The sequence below is a fragment of the Miscanthus floridulus genome, chromosome 10, assembly GCF_019320115.1.
Source record: "Miscanthus floridulus cultivar M001 chromosome 10, ASM1932011v1, whole genome shotgun sequence".
NCBI classification, from domain to species: domain Eukaryota; kingdom Viridiplantae; phylum Streptophyta; class Magnoliopsida; order Poales; family Poaceae; genus Miscanthus; species Miscanthus floridulus.
The window spans coordinates 26948488-26965305 of record NC_089589.1 but is presented as its reverse complement, the minus strand read 5'-3'; the positions used below and the strand labels follow the sequence as shown (position 1 = coordinate 26965305).

Below are 16818 nucleotides of genomic sequence, written 5' to 3'. Positions count from 1 at the left end.
GGCGCCACCGCTTCCCCTACCTCACCCTAGGTACGAATGAAAGTGAATGAAATATTATTTTCCATTAATTTTCTATTGGCTTAAAAAATAATTGACACACAACTTGTTTTTGTAGCAGGGTCTCCCCCCAGCCTAGCCTAATCATTCATTCCCCATCTCATCACAGCGTCGCGGGGGGCGAGACGACTTCATCCCCACGGCGATCGCTAACTCCTACACCGGCCCCATCGCCTCCACGACGATCTCCAACTCCTACACCGGCCCCACCGCCTCCACAACGATCTCCAACGCCTCCACGCCGGTCTCCACCAACACCGGCCACATCGCCTCCACGCCGGTCTCCAACACCGCCCCCACCACCTCCACAGCGACGCACTACAAAGACGTCTAAGGTCCCGGCGGCAAAGAAGACCCCGAGAAAAAGAGTTATTTCTCAAGAAATACTTTCTGAAAAAACTGATGAGCAAATAGCAGCTGAAGAAGACAAAAAAGTGAAATATTTTTTTATAGATACCAAAAAGAAGAGTCAAGCGAAGCTTAAGGAGAAGCCGTACTTTTACCTACCACGAGAGGTGCTGAGGCAGAAGGTCGATGCTCACAAGAAAAAGATGATTGAACTTCGTAAGCCTTCGCCACTATCAGACTATGACCGCTCCCTCGTGAAGTCACATGATGCAGATAAGAAAAGGAAAAGAGCATCAGGGAAGGATGTCCCACAGCTCGGACAACAGAAGCAACCAATGCAAAATCTTGTTGTTGCTAATCAATATGGTTCCAACATAGAAGTCTATCGACCAGACAACTCTGGAGAAGTGTCGGTTCAAGCCCTTAATGCTTTTTTTCAAGATACTGGTTTAACCTTGGATCAATTGACGGGCAAAGCTCCAATCCAGAACCTGGAAGTTGATACCTGGAAGACTTATAAATATGGCAAAAGTCTGTACAACCCTGCGGCTCTGAATGAATTGGGTACGCAAATGTACTTGCTCAACAAGTGGTACATGCAGGCGTGTGGCAGGGGTGAGCAATGGATCTTTGTCAGATTTAGAGACCATCATTACTTCCGTGGCGATGACATCTTACATATTAGTTTCGAAGAATTGCATCAACTATACCACATGGACGCTCTGGACAAATCAATCATTAGCTCCTTTTGTTTGTAAGTGATTCTTACTTTTATTTAATAAACTCACTTCCATGCGTACATGTATATAATTATCCTCACATGTAACTTATATTTATATACAGATTCCAGATGTCAGAGCTCCAAAGAATACAAGACACCAGTGTTGGCTTCATTGATCCTTATATCGTATTCAAAACCGGTATTATTGTCAAGGAGCGATGGGTATCTGAAGCACAGGAGAATATCATGATGTTCTTCGTGAAGTAGCACGACAAGACAACAATACTTTTCCCGTACAACTTTGAGTAAGTGTTAATAATAATGTAGTCTACACATTTTATGTAATATCAATACAACTTATATGCATGTACGTGTGTGTATAAACCAATACAGTTTTCACTGGATACTCATTGTCATTGAGTTAAACTCAAGTCGGTTACTAATCTTTGACTCGTTGAGAAAAGAACGGGCACTATACCAAGATATGATAGACATTATCCAGGGGTAATTTCGATCTCTCGCGCACAACTATTATTGAATAGACTTTGCCATAATTTATTAACGATCGTACATTATTGGTCGCACAGGGTTTGGAAAGAGTTTATTCGGCAACGTCGTAAGGATTGCAAGGCACCACTTAATGTAGTTGAAATACCAGTAAATTATACTATATACACTTCCCCACGTGTTTAATTACTATATCGTACTTCAATTTACGTGTGAGATGATGAGAATAATCTTCTTCTCGTACAGTGGTGTTTGCGGCAGGAACCAGGTAATAACTTATGTGGATACTACGTTTGTGAATTTATCACTGCGCACATAAGAAGAACTCCTGAAGATGTCCTCAGAGTACGTATATATCAATTTTTATTTATTTTTAAATGAATATATATACATATATGTGTATTAATACTTTTCCTTTTATTTCAAATGCAAGACTGAATGGTTGAAACGAAGGGTCATGCAAAAAGACCATCTGAAAGCAGTTCAAGAGTCAATAGCAGGATATCTTCTAGAAAAAGTGCTAAATCCCAACGGCGAGTTCTACTTTAATCTTAAGGAATAAATGATGTAAATTAAATGTTTATTGATATCGTTATTTTCGAGAACAAGATTATGAAAGTGTTGTATATATACATATATATATATCTATAATATATATAGTTTCATACTTTATTCGAATATAATAATGCTCAAGATGAGAATTAGATGTAATTATACGCATGCGTGTATTTATATTAGCAGCGTAGAATACGTACATAAAAACATATTATATATTAAACAAATACGTGTAACTGAACTGAAAACAAATTAAACAAAAAAAAAAGAAAAAGAAAAGGAACCTTTAGTCCCGGTTGGGGTTACCAACCGGGACTAAAGGGTGAACCGTTAGTCCCGGTTGGTGTTACCAACCGGGACTAAAGGATGCGCCAGGTTTGCTCGGCTGGAGGGCCTTTAGTCCCGGTTGGTGTTACCAACCGCCCGGCTCGATGACCCGGGACTGAAGGTTCCACCTTTAGTCCCGGGATCGTTGTCCCGGCGCGGTAACCGGGACTAAAGGCTGTTACCGCTCGGGACAACAAGTCCATTCTGTAGTAGTGTGGCCTGTCAAAACCGGCGTAGCCAGGTTGCAAAACTGGCCTAGCCTGTTTTTCTGGGAAATCCGGCTTAGTGGGTTCTGTAATCCGGCTATGTCTGTTTTTCTGCGTCAGCTCTCAAAATTCTCTTTTCTTCGTATCTAGACTCCAAATGTGACAATATATATATATATATATATATATATATATATATATATATATATATATATATATATATATATATATATATATATATATATGTCGGGTTCATAAACCCGGGGTTCCTCATGGACCGGCTTTCTAGCCAAAGCTCGGCCCAACAGGCGACGTTGCGAACGACGCGCAACTCCTGGATCGGCCCAAAACTACCTAAAGGACAAGCCAGAAGAGTGATCTGCCTCTCCGACCGGAAGGCCTAGCAAAAAAGGAATAGCGCTCACTTCCGACTCCGGCCCGCCTCTCCGACCGGACGGCCTCGCTTCCGACTCCGGCCCGCCTCTCCGACCGGAAGGCCTCGCTTCCGACTCCGGCCCGCATCTCCGACCGGAAGGCCTGGCCAAACGCCGCTTCCGACTCCGACCCGCGTCTCCGACCGGGGATGCACCGAACCTCTGCTTACAGCTCTTCTCCGACTGGCGCAGTCGGAGCCGACTGGGACCAACCGACCGGGGACGCCCGCTTGGTGAGGACCAGGAAAACGGGCGGAGCAGGTAAAGCATGACACTCAAGTCAACCATAATACCAAGGACCATACCCTGTACACCTGCAGTACCAACATGACATGTCAGAAGGGTGCCCTGCAACCTTCCAGGCATGTCAGAACCCCAACAGTGTTGAGGGCGCCGATATTTACACTACAGTGTTGCGGCGCGCCATCAATTCTCATACCAGACAAACGCGGTAAGGCCTCCCATATGCATCTGGGCATCCATAGTGTTGTGGGCGCCGGCATTTACCGTACTTGGTGACCACGGTGAAAACCTCCCACATGCGTCTGACATCAAAATACAACTCAATTCTAGCCTGTTAAAATCGGCCTAGCTAGGTTGCCAAACTGACCTAGCCTGTTTTTCTGGGAAATCCGGCTTAGTGGGTTCTGGAATCCGGCTATGTCTGTTTTTCTGCATCAGCTCCCAAAATTCTCTTCTCTTTGTATCTAGACTCCAAATGTGACAATATATATATGTTTTTCGATGTCTCAATGAGACGAATGAAATGGTGGAGTCAATTATGTCTTTTGACAATTTTGGTTGTCAAGACCCGCTATACTGGCCTATGTACACATGCTTGCACGCAGACCCATTTGCTGCCACTATCTCCCTACTCTTTTTAGGTTGACCCACCGCTCAATGTGCAGCACACAACATCTTGTCTCCTGCTCCACCTACCAACACTCGTCGACAGCATTGAGCTTAAGCACCACACATGCACCCTCGTCATCTAGCCCCTCCCACATCCTCCATATGGCCGTCCTTCAGTTTTTTAGGTAGTTATAGGTAGATCTGAGTATTTTGTGGGCCGGGCCGAAATAATCCCGTCGATGACCGTCCCATTGGACGAGTAGGGCCTGATTTTTCGGGTCGGGCTCGGGTTGAGAAATTTTTTTGTCCGCTAAGGCTCGTGGGGGGACCAAAATCCGTCGGACTCAGACCAGGCTCAATTTGCTTATGTCTAGGCATAGGAGAAAGTAAGAGGGGCTGGATGGTAAGGACGTAGGCACGATGCATGAGTTCAATGTCATCGGGGAGTGGCATGAGGTGGAGTAAGAGATAAGTTGGTGCCCATTGGATGATGGCGTAAGCCTGAAAACTAGGTGCTTAGACCAGTGTAGGGTCATGCCTGGGCCACGAGTCTAGCCCGCAGCGCCAAAGGGCCGAGACTACGCAGCTTTTCTGCTATTGGATGAACACTTGATGAACTAGAGTCGTTGAATGCAAAGTAGAGAGTATATAATATAAGCACCTCTACTGGTGAAACCCTAACTTCCTGCTCCTTCTCCTCTCCTTACCTCGGCACCACGCAAACCGGCGGGGCGGCACTGATGCAAGTCCTCACTCCTCACGCGGAGTTGTTGGTGCAGGAGCGTGGCCGAGGGCGCGAATACGCGAGATCAGCGACGTGGCCGCAGCGCACGGCCGGGGGACGCGGCTGCTGCTCGACGGCGCTAGGTCGTGTCGACGACGCAACAGAGCAAGCCGGGCATTCGTAAACAGAGAGAGGGGGAGAAAACAGAGCCGGATATTTGAATGGGAGGAGAAAACACAGGCGACGAAGATGAAGACCGGTTGTCGCGGTAGTCCTAAACAGAGAGTAGGGTCTCGGGTGTAGTTATGTCATTCAATCTCTCTCATTAAAATAATTCGTAAAGTTCGCTGTGCAAAGTCGATTTGCTCGCTCAAGGGAGCCTTTGATTCCTGACACAACATTCGCTATACAAAGCAAACGGGATGAAATGGGACAAGCTGCCAGACCCAAGATTAGCAACACAAAAAGGCATTCTTCTGTCAGGGAGCGAGGGAACCTCGTGCCAGACCAGCTCTATTTTGACATATCACAGATAATTTCAGAACTCATCAAAATAGCATTCCTGATGTTTCAGGCAAAACGGTGAGGCGTGCGACCAAAAACTAAGCTAGTTCATCATCAGTACATCGCATCCCCGACATCTGCCTTCCGTTCTACTAACCACGGCGCTGCTCGCTCCCACTCCCACCACGGCCGCCTGAATTTCCAACTGGGCGCCAAGCCGTCTGCTGCCTCTGGAACGCGGCGCCATACTCCCCTCTTCCTGCACAAGCGCTTCCGAATGCGTAGGCGCCACCTCTGTCATTCCTGCTGCCTCGGCTTTGCGCCGTGTCAGCCCCATGGAAACTTCTCCCGTAGCCGCGGCCGCTGCCCAGCACTGTCTCGGCAGCGATGGCTCTCCCTCTCCCACGTCCAAAGCCGCTGATCGTCAACTGTGGCTCTGCCACGGTTGGGATGGTTTCAGGCGGTCGGCAACCCGGATAGGTGTGCCACAACGGCCTCTTTGAAATCTCACTTTCAGTTATAGTCTGCAGAAGATATGGTTTCTTTCAGCGATGAAGGTGAATCGGCGGTATGGCGGCAAATGCCATGCCCCCTAAACGAATGAAATGTGCAGCCAAATAGACATCTGAATATACCTTTTCAGGCTTTTTGACATGATCAAGTAGTCTTGGAACGATTTGCACTGGTTCTGGGTTGGAGAACAAGAATGATCTGAAACATACACAGGAACATGTAGTGAAAATTAAAGGATGACTTCTTTTCTTAGAAAAGTACTGCCTGAATATGATAGGGTCAAGAGAAAACATACATTGTCTGGTCATTCCTAATGTCCTGTCGATCTCTTATCGGTGAACGGAAGAAACCACATCTTACACTATCTTCGTCATCAGGTGACAACCACCCTCCAAGTTCACTACGTCGAATGAAATTTAGGATTTAGCAGCAATCTTATAAGCTTCTCAGAAATAAAAGAAATGCACCAACGTAGTGTCAGTTCAGACTTGATTGTACCTGGTAGATGGATCTAACAGAAGCTTTTTTGACGAACAGTCAGATGTCTGCACAAAAGCTGGACCATTTGGCATAGTATTTGAGTTCCTCAGGAAGATCTTTTCTTGCCGAACTGTGTTTCTATTTATCTCATGCACCTACAAAATACAAACAATGTAAAACACTCACGTGCAACAAAGTCTAGTAGACCATTTGCATAGAAGACAGGCAATTTCTTTTACTGCAAGTTTGTCCTCCACCGTCTTGGTAGCCAAAATCAGCACCTTTTCATCAATGAATGGCAACAATGCAATACTCTGAAACAATTTATTTCGGAGAAAACTACCATGAGTGAAGAAGGCTTTCTTTTTTCTTTCACAACTACTGATAGTGGGGCTTAAATGTAGCAACTGAAAGATGATGGCTTAGCTACACAACCCAGCCAATGTGCGTAAAAATATGAGTAAGCTAGTCTTAAATTATGTATTCATATAATGGCTTACTTGCCACAAGAAACGTTTCCCATGGGTATCAATCTGTAGATCTGTGAGAAAAATAAATGCCCGTTTAGTTAAGTAATATGGTATTCAGAATTCAGATTATATGATGAGTCTAGAGTGACAAATATACCTGACGGGTAGAATTTTTGTATCAAAGACTCTTCATTTTCTATCAGTTCTCTGTAACACTTTGGTAGTGCACATGAGCTGCAAAAGAAAATAAACTTAAAACTTCAATTAAAAGATTGCAACAAAGAATGTGCATTATAAAACAGAGAATATTTCACGTGCCTTTCTTTTGGAAGAACTGCCATGAGCTGATCGAATGGTCTTAGTGGCTTATCAGCAGTGAAAGATATCTTGAACTGAGATAGTCCTTTAAAATCAGATGCGAAAGGAGCATAATAGAAGGGGTAGTACCTGCAGACAACAAAATAGACATTATAGAATGGAAACATCTGGTAGCACATATATATATATCCATAAGAATTAGCAGTCATATATCACTTATGTGGAACTATTTATCAAGAGTATCAATTATTTTAAAAAATCATCATTCAAATTTCAGAACGATGAAAGCATACTAGTACATTGAATATATGGATATACAAGGACAAATGAAAGCTCAGATCATAAATATGTACATCCTACCAGCTCCATGATGGCACATCTGCAAAATAGTACCGCAGCACCCAACAAAGTCCTTCCAGATACTTTTGTACCTAAATTAAGCCAGTGATAAAGAAAGTTAACACAATCTGATGTTGTCTCCTCAGAACGCCCACTGGTACTAAAAATTTATTTGCACAGAGAAACAGGAAAAATCATAACTATGTCATTCTTCAGCTTCCCAACTTCATTACATTTTTCCACACCAAATTTTTCCCTGTAGAATCGAGATTTCCACCCCGCAAATCCCAGTCTTATCTGCAATGGCATGTCAAAATTTGCACATATGCGAAATATTTACTCAAATAGGCTCTACTAACCGCGTCATGTTTACAGGCTCCACTTTTTATAAGGTCTTGCTTGTTACGAAGAGTATCCTTTAAGTTTCGCCTCAGCTCTAAGGTATTTGCAGTTACCTAAGCAACAAGTGAGTCAAACTCAAGACAAGGAATAGTATGGATGGATTTTGCAAAACAAGTTCAGGAGAAGTGATAAGGTCCAAATAAAAGTAGAAAAAAATAGGTAAGCTCTTCCCTACATCTGACTTATCTTGGCTGTAGGTGGACATACTGCAGTTTGTTGAAAAAGACTTTACTGTCAAGTCTGGACCATCAGGATTTTCTTCCTGAGTAAAAGAAAGCTTGAGATTAAAAATGAATATGACAGTAATCAGAACAAAATTTTTAGCTGTATGTAGCCCTCACCATATTGCCATAGTTTCTTTCTTTCCATTCTTCTGCAGCTCGGCGCACTAAATTGCGCTGTAACCTCTGCATGTAATCAACAAGTTCCAATTGGCAATAGTGTATACTTTGACCCAAGGACTATAAGTTTCATAACATACCTCTCGCAGTTCATATCTTTTAAGAAAAATTTTCTCTTCACACAAGGACAGTTCATGAAAAAACTTTTCCAACCTCGAAACTTTAAGATATGCAGCATGTTTGTCTTTTAACTGTTTTTGGTAGCAGCAGAAGTACATCAAACATAACTCAACAACTAATTATTAATGAAATTAACAGTTCGATTCTGCATGTACCTTCTCTGTGCTCACAATATAGCCTCCCATTTTGTTAAATGCTTGTTTGTAGACTTCCAATAGCAGATCAATTGCACCCTGCCACATCGAAGATAAGGGGGAAAATCACTTTTTTGCAGTGGGAGACATGTGAAAGGATGTGACAACAACAATATTGTTTGCTGTTAAGCTGTCAGAACCAGACGGCATATGTGCACCTCATGTATCTCAACTGAAGGAATATGTGGAATGAAGTCATTTCCTGTCAGGAAACAGATAAATATGAAATCATCTATTAGCCTCTCGATATCCGTCTTGACAACCGGGTTTGGTATCTTCAAATCAAGCTCCAGGTACTCCCTCAGAACCCATAGGTTCAAAAACTGCAAGACGGCGGTGTTATAAAAAATTAAAATGGAAAGACCCTGCTATCATCTCTGAGGAACAAACCTGATAAGGTTTCTTGGGAGACATGTCCCTACTAGGAGTTGTTTCTGTCATGCGGGGGAACCATCCTCTACATTTTCTTGAGGAATCTTCAGTTTTAAACAGTTCTTTAGATAGATGGATGCAATTTTCTGGCTGAGTCGGACGTAACGCATCCTGTCCAAGTTAACAAAAGGAGTATTCTCAACTAAATATTTACAAAATTCTGCAATTACATTTAACTTCAATACACCGTTGCTTGCTAAATCCAATTAACTAAATGTGGTTTGGCAAGAGCTATCATAGTATGGATGAAGCCAGGAGTTGACACCGACGATGGATTAACAGACCTCGCGCAAAATTGAAAAGTGAAGTTCGTGAGATGCCAAAGCGAGCATTATTAGGTCCGCATCCTGTAATTATATTCAGTGTGTAAAAGAGACACAATAAAGGGAACAATTAGAAGATCAGCGATGTAGAAAGGGAATATTCAAATATTCAGTTATTCCATCGTCGTACCAGTCCATACAAGCAGTGCCTTGTGTTTGGGTCATAGTTCTCCAGGCTCCGTTGTCCCCGGATGAAAGACATGATCTTGTGTTCACCTTCTCCAGGTACATTTGAATCAGAGAGTATTACCTTCAAAACGCAAGTATCATGAAGGTTATTAAGCAATGATCATGTTGACGAAAACCAGGATCTTGATCAAAATGTGTGATCAACTAGCCACTCAAAAAAAAAATCACAATGCCTCAGATTAAAAGAAAATTATCACTCTTCACTTTGATATTTCACCTGTAACTGTAAATACACAAGTTGAAATTGAAATTAAATACTTTTATGACAATGCTAAAAATATCATTTTCATTTGACTATTAGTTGACAAGTTTCAAATAGTAAAATCAAACGGTAACCATTATTTCAAAACAGCGGGCGCATTTTACACACTGAAACTAATATCTTTAAACTGTCAATATTAATATTAAATAAAAGTTGTCAATATTAATATCTAGATATTTACTGCAGCAATGCAAAAATGGGAAATTAAAGTGAGGCAAGGGCCTCAGTGTCTACTAAAACCTTGATGCCTTTCCACCCGGGGTCACTATTCAACCGGGACCGGATGTAGTACTCGAGGGCTTTGGAAAGCTTCTCCATGAACTCCGTCCCCGGCGTGATGACATTGGGATCCGAAACCTCATACGTCTCCCGCGGTTGCACCTCCCTCCCTTCAGCTCTGAACTTCTCTCTCAGAATCTTCTCCTCCAGTTCCTGTAAATCATCATAGCATAGTCATACATATATATACGGTTCCTGCAAATAAATCATAGCAGCAAACAAATCCAGACGACGGAGAGGTGAGGGCCGAGGGGTTTATTTACCGCATCTTTAGCATCCTTGGCAGCCTTGAAGCGCCTGGACCTCTGCTGGTTCATTTTGGCGCGGGGAGCAACACCATCTGCAGTTGAAACAAGACACGCATATGCATTGTATTGTATCGATGAAACGCCAACAGAGACGATGTGGAAAAAAAAAACAGATGAAACATGTTCTAGTATACAGGAGTACACGTACCTACTGCCAAGTAGAGCAGCTTGGTAGGCCTGACGACGTGGAAGAGGCGGTCGATGTACTCAAACATGGCCGCGAACACCTCGTCGAACGTCTTCGGCGGGTACACCTGCATTGCATTCCATCCATCACGTTTACCAGCTCGAGCGTCAAGAGATTCAGTTGAGGAACTCGATCAAATCCATCAGGATGATGTGATGTTTGTGTAACATGCATGTGTTAGAGACGACATACCTGGTCCTCCGGGTGGAAGCAGGGGTGGATGATGCCGTTCATGTCCAGGTACAGGTTGTGGTAGACGCCATTGGGTCCGGCGGCTTGTTCGTCCCCCCGCGACGACGGCGACGACGTGCCGGCGCCAGCTTCGTCTTCTTCCTTGGCGGGGACGACGATGTTGGGGTACTTGCCCACGAGCCACTTGTAGAAGGAAGGCACCCCCATGGCATGCGACGGATAGGCAAAACAGCCGTCAGCTGCAGCCTGCAGCGAGCTCTGCTAGCTCTGGTCAGCGGTCACCGATCTGATCGCTCACTCGTTCTTGTGTGTCCCACTAGTGGTAGTACAACTGCCCCTGGTACTAGTACTAGTACTAGTACTAGTTGGGCGCCGAGGGAGGCGCAACTCCTATCTCCGAGTATCCTGCATTGGGAAGACGGAGGGGCCGCTCGGTCGCCGATCGGGTGGATGGGGTGGGCGCACGGGGAGACAGAACGGCGGCCATGACATGACATGACATGGCGCCGACCGTCGACGTGTGCAAGCATGCACGCCTAGGCAGGCTGCATGCTCGGCGCACGGCCCACGAGGCGGTTTGCAGGAGCTGCTAGTAGTGGAGATCGTGTCGTGTGATCAGAGGCAAGTGCAATGATGGTTGATGGATCGTGGAGGGCTAGCTGGAGCTGGACACTCCAAGCGATAGGAGTAGATAGATTGCCCCCAGATACTCGGCCTATCGGTACGCTTATCGCAACAGTGCTGGCGAGTCTCCGCCACATGCCACGGAATTGGGTTTTGCACGACAAAAATCTCCGCCAGATGCTCCCATGATCCTACCATTCAATGCATATTTGGATCAGATTCTAAAATTTGAATTCTGGATGAAAATAATCTCCGATGTTTATTAGATTATGTGCCATGCATAGTGATTTTAAGACTTCGGATAGAAAAAAAATCCAAATCTTAGAATCTCATTCAAATATCCTAGGATTCCGGTACCGTTTGGTTACCTAGGGATTTCAAGAATCCAGATAAAAAAAACCCTCAAAATTCTAGAATCCCTCCCAATCACCTTAGGGCATGTACAACCCATAGACGGCTTGTTGTCTGTAAGTTTTTGATACCTTACATACAGACGGCTAAATAAACAGCTTGTACAATGAGCCGTCTATTTTACTGTCTACAAACTATTAAATAGATACATGCATCTATGATCAAGCATGAATAAGATCTCCATGTGACATTTTTGTTGCTTCTTTGACACAAACAAGATCAAGCATAAGTAAGATGAACACAAATATATTATTTCTTTTAAACCATCGATTTAATATGGTATATTAATAAATATAAAATACAAGTATATTTATAAGCATCCGATTGTTGCATTTTCAATATTAGGGTTGAAAGCGGTCGAACTCGGTCGGGATAACCCCAATATTGTTTTCACTTTTACATTTCAATACGAAAACGAAATCGAATTCGGGAAGGTCGGAAACGAACACGAAAACGAACTAACGGGATATCGAAAATGAACTAATTCGGTCAGGAACATGTCGAACACGGTCGGAATACGAAAAGCAAAACGGAAACACCGGCCCGTAGAACCTAGTTGAGCATGACAACATGCCAACAGTCTAGTACTGACAGTCCGACACAACCACGCATGGTCATGCACAATTCACTTGTACACATACATTGATACACAAATCACCAATTCAGCATGACAATTGATAAATAGGCAAAAGGTCTAAATATTTAGAGACATTTGGGCTAGCCAATAGGTTATATTTGAGCAGCACTTCCCGATTTGCTCGAGTTGCTGGCTGGGCCGCTGGCTGCTCGAGTCGCTGGCTGGGCCGCTGGCTGCTCGAGTTGCTGGCTAGGCCGAGTCGCTGGCTGGGCCGCTGGCTGCTCGAGTTGCTGGCTGGGCCGCTGGCTGCTCAAGTCGCTCGCTGTGGCTGGGCCGCTGGCTGCTCGAGTCGCTGGCTGGGCCGTTGGCTGCTCGAGCTGCTGGCTGGGCCGCTCCGCTGGCTGCTCGAGTTGCTGACTGGGCCGCTCCACTGGGTAAGAAGTAAATTCGGAATGTCTGCTTTGCGTGTACGGGATATCCCGAAATAAAAACGGGATATGCAAAAACGATCGGGATAGGGCCCAAACCGATTTCGTCCCGATTTCGAATTTTGTGTCCCGTTTTCCGTACCGATTCCGTTTTTGTCCGAAAATACGAAAACGATCGGATTAAATGTAGAAATCGGGGCGGAACGGAACGGGATATATCCCGACCGTTTCAACCATATTCAATATGCTGAATATGTGATTTCTGAAGTTCTTCTTGATAGCTTCAGAACTGATACCTTGCAACTAAAACAGGTGACCTTTACCAGGAGATTACCAAGCAGCCAGATCCCATACTTCAGGATGTATCCATGTAGGATCTTAGCACTTTGAGAAATGTCGGAATACCTTATGAACGAATGCAAATACTTTGGTGGGACATTGAATCGAACACCTAGTGAGTAGGTGCGAAGCGAGCCTTGTGGTGCCATGGACCCAGCTGCCTTGAGGGTCTCACCCGTCGACCACCAGCAGTTAACATCGTAGGTGAGGGCGACCCCTAGCCTCGCCAGCGCCCTCGTACCACTGTTCGTCTGAACGGTCGTTTAGCCCGTTTAAACACCGTGTAAATGCTACACGGTGGTGCGCTGTTCCTGTTTAATCACCCGTTTACCCTGTTTAATTGGCCGTTTAGCCTGTTTAGTGGGACGTTTTGCCCGAATAATGGCTAAACGATAGGTGATCAATTGTTTACCGTTTAGCGTTTAGGAAAACACTGCCTCGTACATAAGCAGATCAGGCACCACAGCGAGGCAGACGCAGGCCTGGAGGAGCCAGGGATGGCAACGGGTACCCGCGACCCGTTTACCCGCGGGTAAAAACCCTATTAGGGTACGGGTTTGGGGGATTTTGCCCCCCACGGGTACGGTACTGGGTGATTACCTCACCCATCGGGTGAAGCGGGTTTGGGTGCGTTCTTGCATACCCCAAACCCGTTACCCGATGGGTCCCCCGTTTGAGTACGACACATAGGTCCATCCAGTCATTAAACAGTATATAGAGAAGAAAACCCTAGAGTTCCAATTAATCCTCCTCATTCAGCAGCGCCGCAACCCAGGTGTCTCCGTGTCTATTCGCATCCGCTTCCTACGCCGTATACTTGCATGATCATTTTGAATTTTTGATGATGTTAGCTTTGTGAATTATGATCTTGTGTTATTGTTAAATGGGGATGAGTCACCCGATGGGTACCCGTTACCCACGCGGGTGATGGGTCTAGGTAAATTTGAGACCCGTCATGGGTGACGGGTACGGGTGACGGAGTGTTTGAACCCTGGTGGGGGCGGGTGTGTTCTTCTATCCCCACCAGGTTTCTCACCCGTTGCCATCCCTAGGAGGAGCACTAGTCTCGCCAGCGCCATAGTACATGACCGGAGAAGGTTGCCTCGGTAGCGCTGTTGCCGCCATCGGAGGGGGATGGGGATTTGCCGTGTGGGGGTGGATTTTGGCGCATTTCTTGTTTCCCCTGCATGCCGCAGCTGGATCCCTCACGGTGAAGTGAGGTCCAAGGCCCGAGGGGTTTATTTAAGTACCGCATCTTTAGCGTCCTTGGCAGCCTTGAAGCGCCTGGACCTCTGCTGGTTCATTTTGTTGGAACCGGTGGTGACCACCGAGTTCAAGATCTTGAGCTGGCTTGCAGCCGGCCCGGCTCGTTACCACGAGCCTGCGCTCCCACAGGTCCCAGGTCCACCGGAGCTGACAACATATAAGGCCTTAGGCCTTACTTAACCCAAAAGACTAGCCTGATAGGTGAGGGTTCTCCCGCCTTATATGTTGTGCTCCCCCACCATTGCTACACGATGTGGGACTAAACCCCAATAATCTCCCCCTTAGTCATACATCGGGGTGCCCCCGCCATATATGACGCTCGAGATTTTTTATCGGGTTTAGCTTTTTCGACCATGGGCTCCGATACCAATTGTTGGAACCAGTGGTGACCACCGAGTTCTCGATCTTGGAGCTGGCTTGTAGCCGGCCCGGCTCGTTACGAGCCTGCGCTCCCACAGGTCCCAGGTCCACCGAAGCTGACAACATATAAGGCTTTTGGGCCTTACTCAACCCAAAAGACTAGCCTAATAGGTGGGGGCTTCTTCCGCCTTATATGTTGTGCTCCCCCACCATCGCTATACGATATGGGACTAAACCCCAACAATCTCCCCCTTAGTCACACATTGGGGTGCCCCCACTATATGTGTGACGCTCGAGATTTTTTATTGGGTTTAGATTTTCTGACCATGGGTACCGGCTCTGATATCAATTGTTGGAACCAATGGTGACCACCGAGTTCACGATCTTGGAGCTAGCTTGTAGCCGGCCCGGCTCGTTACCACGAGCCTACGCTCCCACAGGTCCTAGGTCCACCGAAGCTGACAACATATAAGGTCTTGGGCTTACTCAACCCAAAAGACTAGCCTTGATAGGCGAGGGTTCTCCCGCCTTATATGTTGTGCTCCCCCACCATCGCTACACGATGTGGGGCTAAACCCCAACAATCTCCCCCTTAGTTACACATCGGGGTGCCCCCGCCATGATGTGATGCTCGAGATTTTTTTATCGGGTTTAGCTTTTTCTGATCTCGGGTACCGGCTCTGATACCAATTGTTGGAACCAGTGGTGACCACTGAGTTCACGATCTTGGAGCTAGCTTACAGCCGGCCTGGCTCGTTACCATGAGCCTGTGCTCCCACAGGTCCTAGGTCCACCGGAGCTGACAACATATAAGGCCTTGGGCCTTACTCAACCCAAAAGACTAGCCTGATAGGTGAGGGTTCTCCCGCCTTATATGTTGTGCTCCCCCACCATCGCTACACGATGTGGGACTAAACCCCAACACATTTTGGCGCGTGGAGCAACGCCATCTGCAGTTCAAACAAGACACACAAATGCGTTGTATTGTATCGATGAAACGCCAAGAAAGACAATGGAAAAAAACGGATGAAACATGTACTAGTATACAGGAGTACACGTACCTACAGCCAAGTAGAGAAGCTTGGTAGGCCTAACGATGCGGAAGAGGAGGTCGATGTACTCGAACATGGCCACGAACACCTCATCGAACGTCGTTGGCGGGCACACCTACATACCAGTTGGCTGGGCTGAAATTGGCTGAAAAAACAAGCTAAAGCTGAAATGTTATAATAGAAAAACACGGTTTCGGCTGAAAAAAGAAGTCGAATAAGCCCGCTTTTAAGGTAAGCCGAACGGGGATTCACAGTTGAGGAACTCAATCGATCCATCAGGCGGATGATGTGATGTGTGTGTAACATGTGTGTTATAGATGACATACCTGGTCCTCCGGCGCCGGCTTGTTCGTCCCCCGGCGATGGCGACGACGACGTGCCGGCGCCAGCTTCGTCGTGCTCCTTGGCGGGGACGACGATGTTGGGGTACTTGCCCACGAGCCACTTGTAGAAGGAAGGCACCCCTGTTGGATCAGTTTTGGATTCTTAAAAACCAGTTTTTGCCAATACTTTCTAAAATCTGGATTTTGAGTAAAAATTAGTGAGGTGTTTGGATCCCTAGTTTTTAAAAATTATACTTTATTTATTGCTCTATATGTCAAAAAAAAACTAGCAAAAGCTAGATATCAATAACTTCTTAGTTTTTAAGAATTCGGTAAAAACTGGCAGAAAAAACCAGGGTGTTTTCCACTAATTTCTAAAAACCAGATTCAAACTGACAAAGACTAAAGGGATCCGTCTTAGGCATCCCGCTGCTCAAGCAAACAAAACAAACCATCAAAGCTTCCCTTCCCACTACCGCTGGTATTTATTCCCTTTGCGTTGCCATTGCCATTTGTGGAATCAAACGTCACCTTAGGCCAGTGTCAGTGGGGATTTCATGGTCATGTTACTAATTCATGAAACTCTCTCTACTCCCATGAAACTTTTATCATCTCTCTTCATCAATACGGTGCCACATCAACCTATTTAATGTCCATAAAACTCTAATAAAATCTCACTAAGACTGGCCTTAGTACTGGTACTGGTACTGGTACTAGTTGGACGCCGAGGGAGAGAGGCTACTTGTCGGTGTTTTGGACCAGGGGATCCTCAACCAACTAGTGAATTTGTGCTG

The 16818-nt window shown here is 45.6% G+C and overlaps 1 protein-coding gene across 2 annotated transcripts; it reads right to left on the bottom strand.

Moving 5' to 3' along the window:
* Positions 1-5238: 5238 nt before the first annotated feature.
* Positions 5239-10896, bottom strand: LOC136489885 (5'-3' exoribonuclease 3-like). Of its 2 annotated transcripts, XM_066486394.1 has the most exons (23): positions 10645-10896; positions 10414-10519; positions 10221-10297; positions 9919-10110; positions 9358-9477; positions 9189-9251; positions 8863-9015; positions 8631-8795; positions 8434-8511; positions 8239-8349; positions 8099-8164; positions 7933-8019; positions 7715-7810; positions 7557-7652; positions 7377-7447; positions 7017-7145; positions 6856-6932; positions 6729-6769; positions 6468-6542; positions 6247-6383; positions 6044-6148; positions 5871-5946; positions 5239-5759 (listed from the first exon to the last, which is right to left on the bottom strand). In XM_066486394.1, the coding sequence occupies exons 1-23, from the start codon at positions 10849-10851 to the stop codon at positions 5388-5390; spliced, it is 2700 nt and encodes an 899-aa protein (XP_066342491.1). In that variant the 5' UTR covers positions 10852-10896; the 3' UTR covers positions 5239-5387. The 2 variants fall into 2 exon arrangements, with proteins under 2 accessions (XP_066342491.1, XP_066342492.1); XM_066486395.1 differs by lacking the exon at positions 6468-6542.
* Positions 10897-16818: the final 5922 nt, after the last annotated feature.

Excerpts from the sequence above, each read along its gene's own strand:
- LOC136489885 (XM_066486394.1), bottom strand. The coding sequence starts at position 10,851 with ATGGGGGTGCCTTCCTTCTACAAGTGGCTCGTGGGCAAGTACCCCAAC. Across the intron at positions 9,478-9,918 it reads CCGGGTGGAAAGGCATCAAG|GTAATACTCTCTGATTCAAA; the intron begins GTTTTAGTAGAC and ends TGCGTTTTGAAG. Across the intron at positions 6,543-6,728 it reads GGAAACGTTTCTTGTGGCAA|AGTATTGCATTGTTGCCATT; the intron begins GTAAGCCATTAT and ends AAATTGTTTCAG.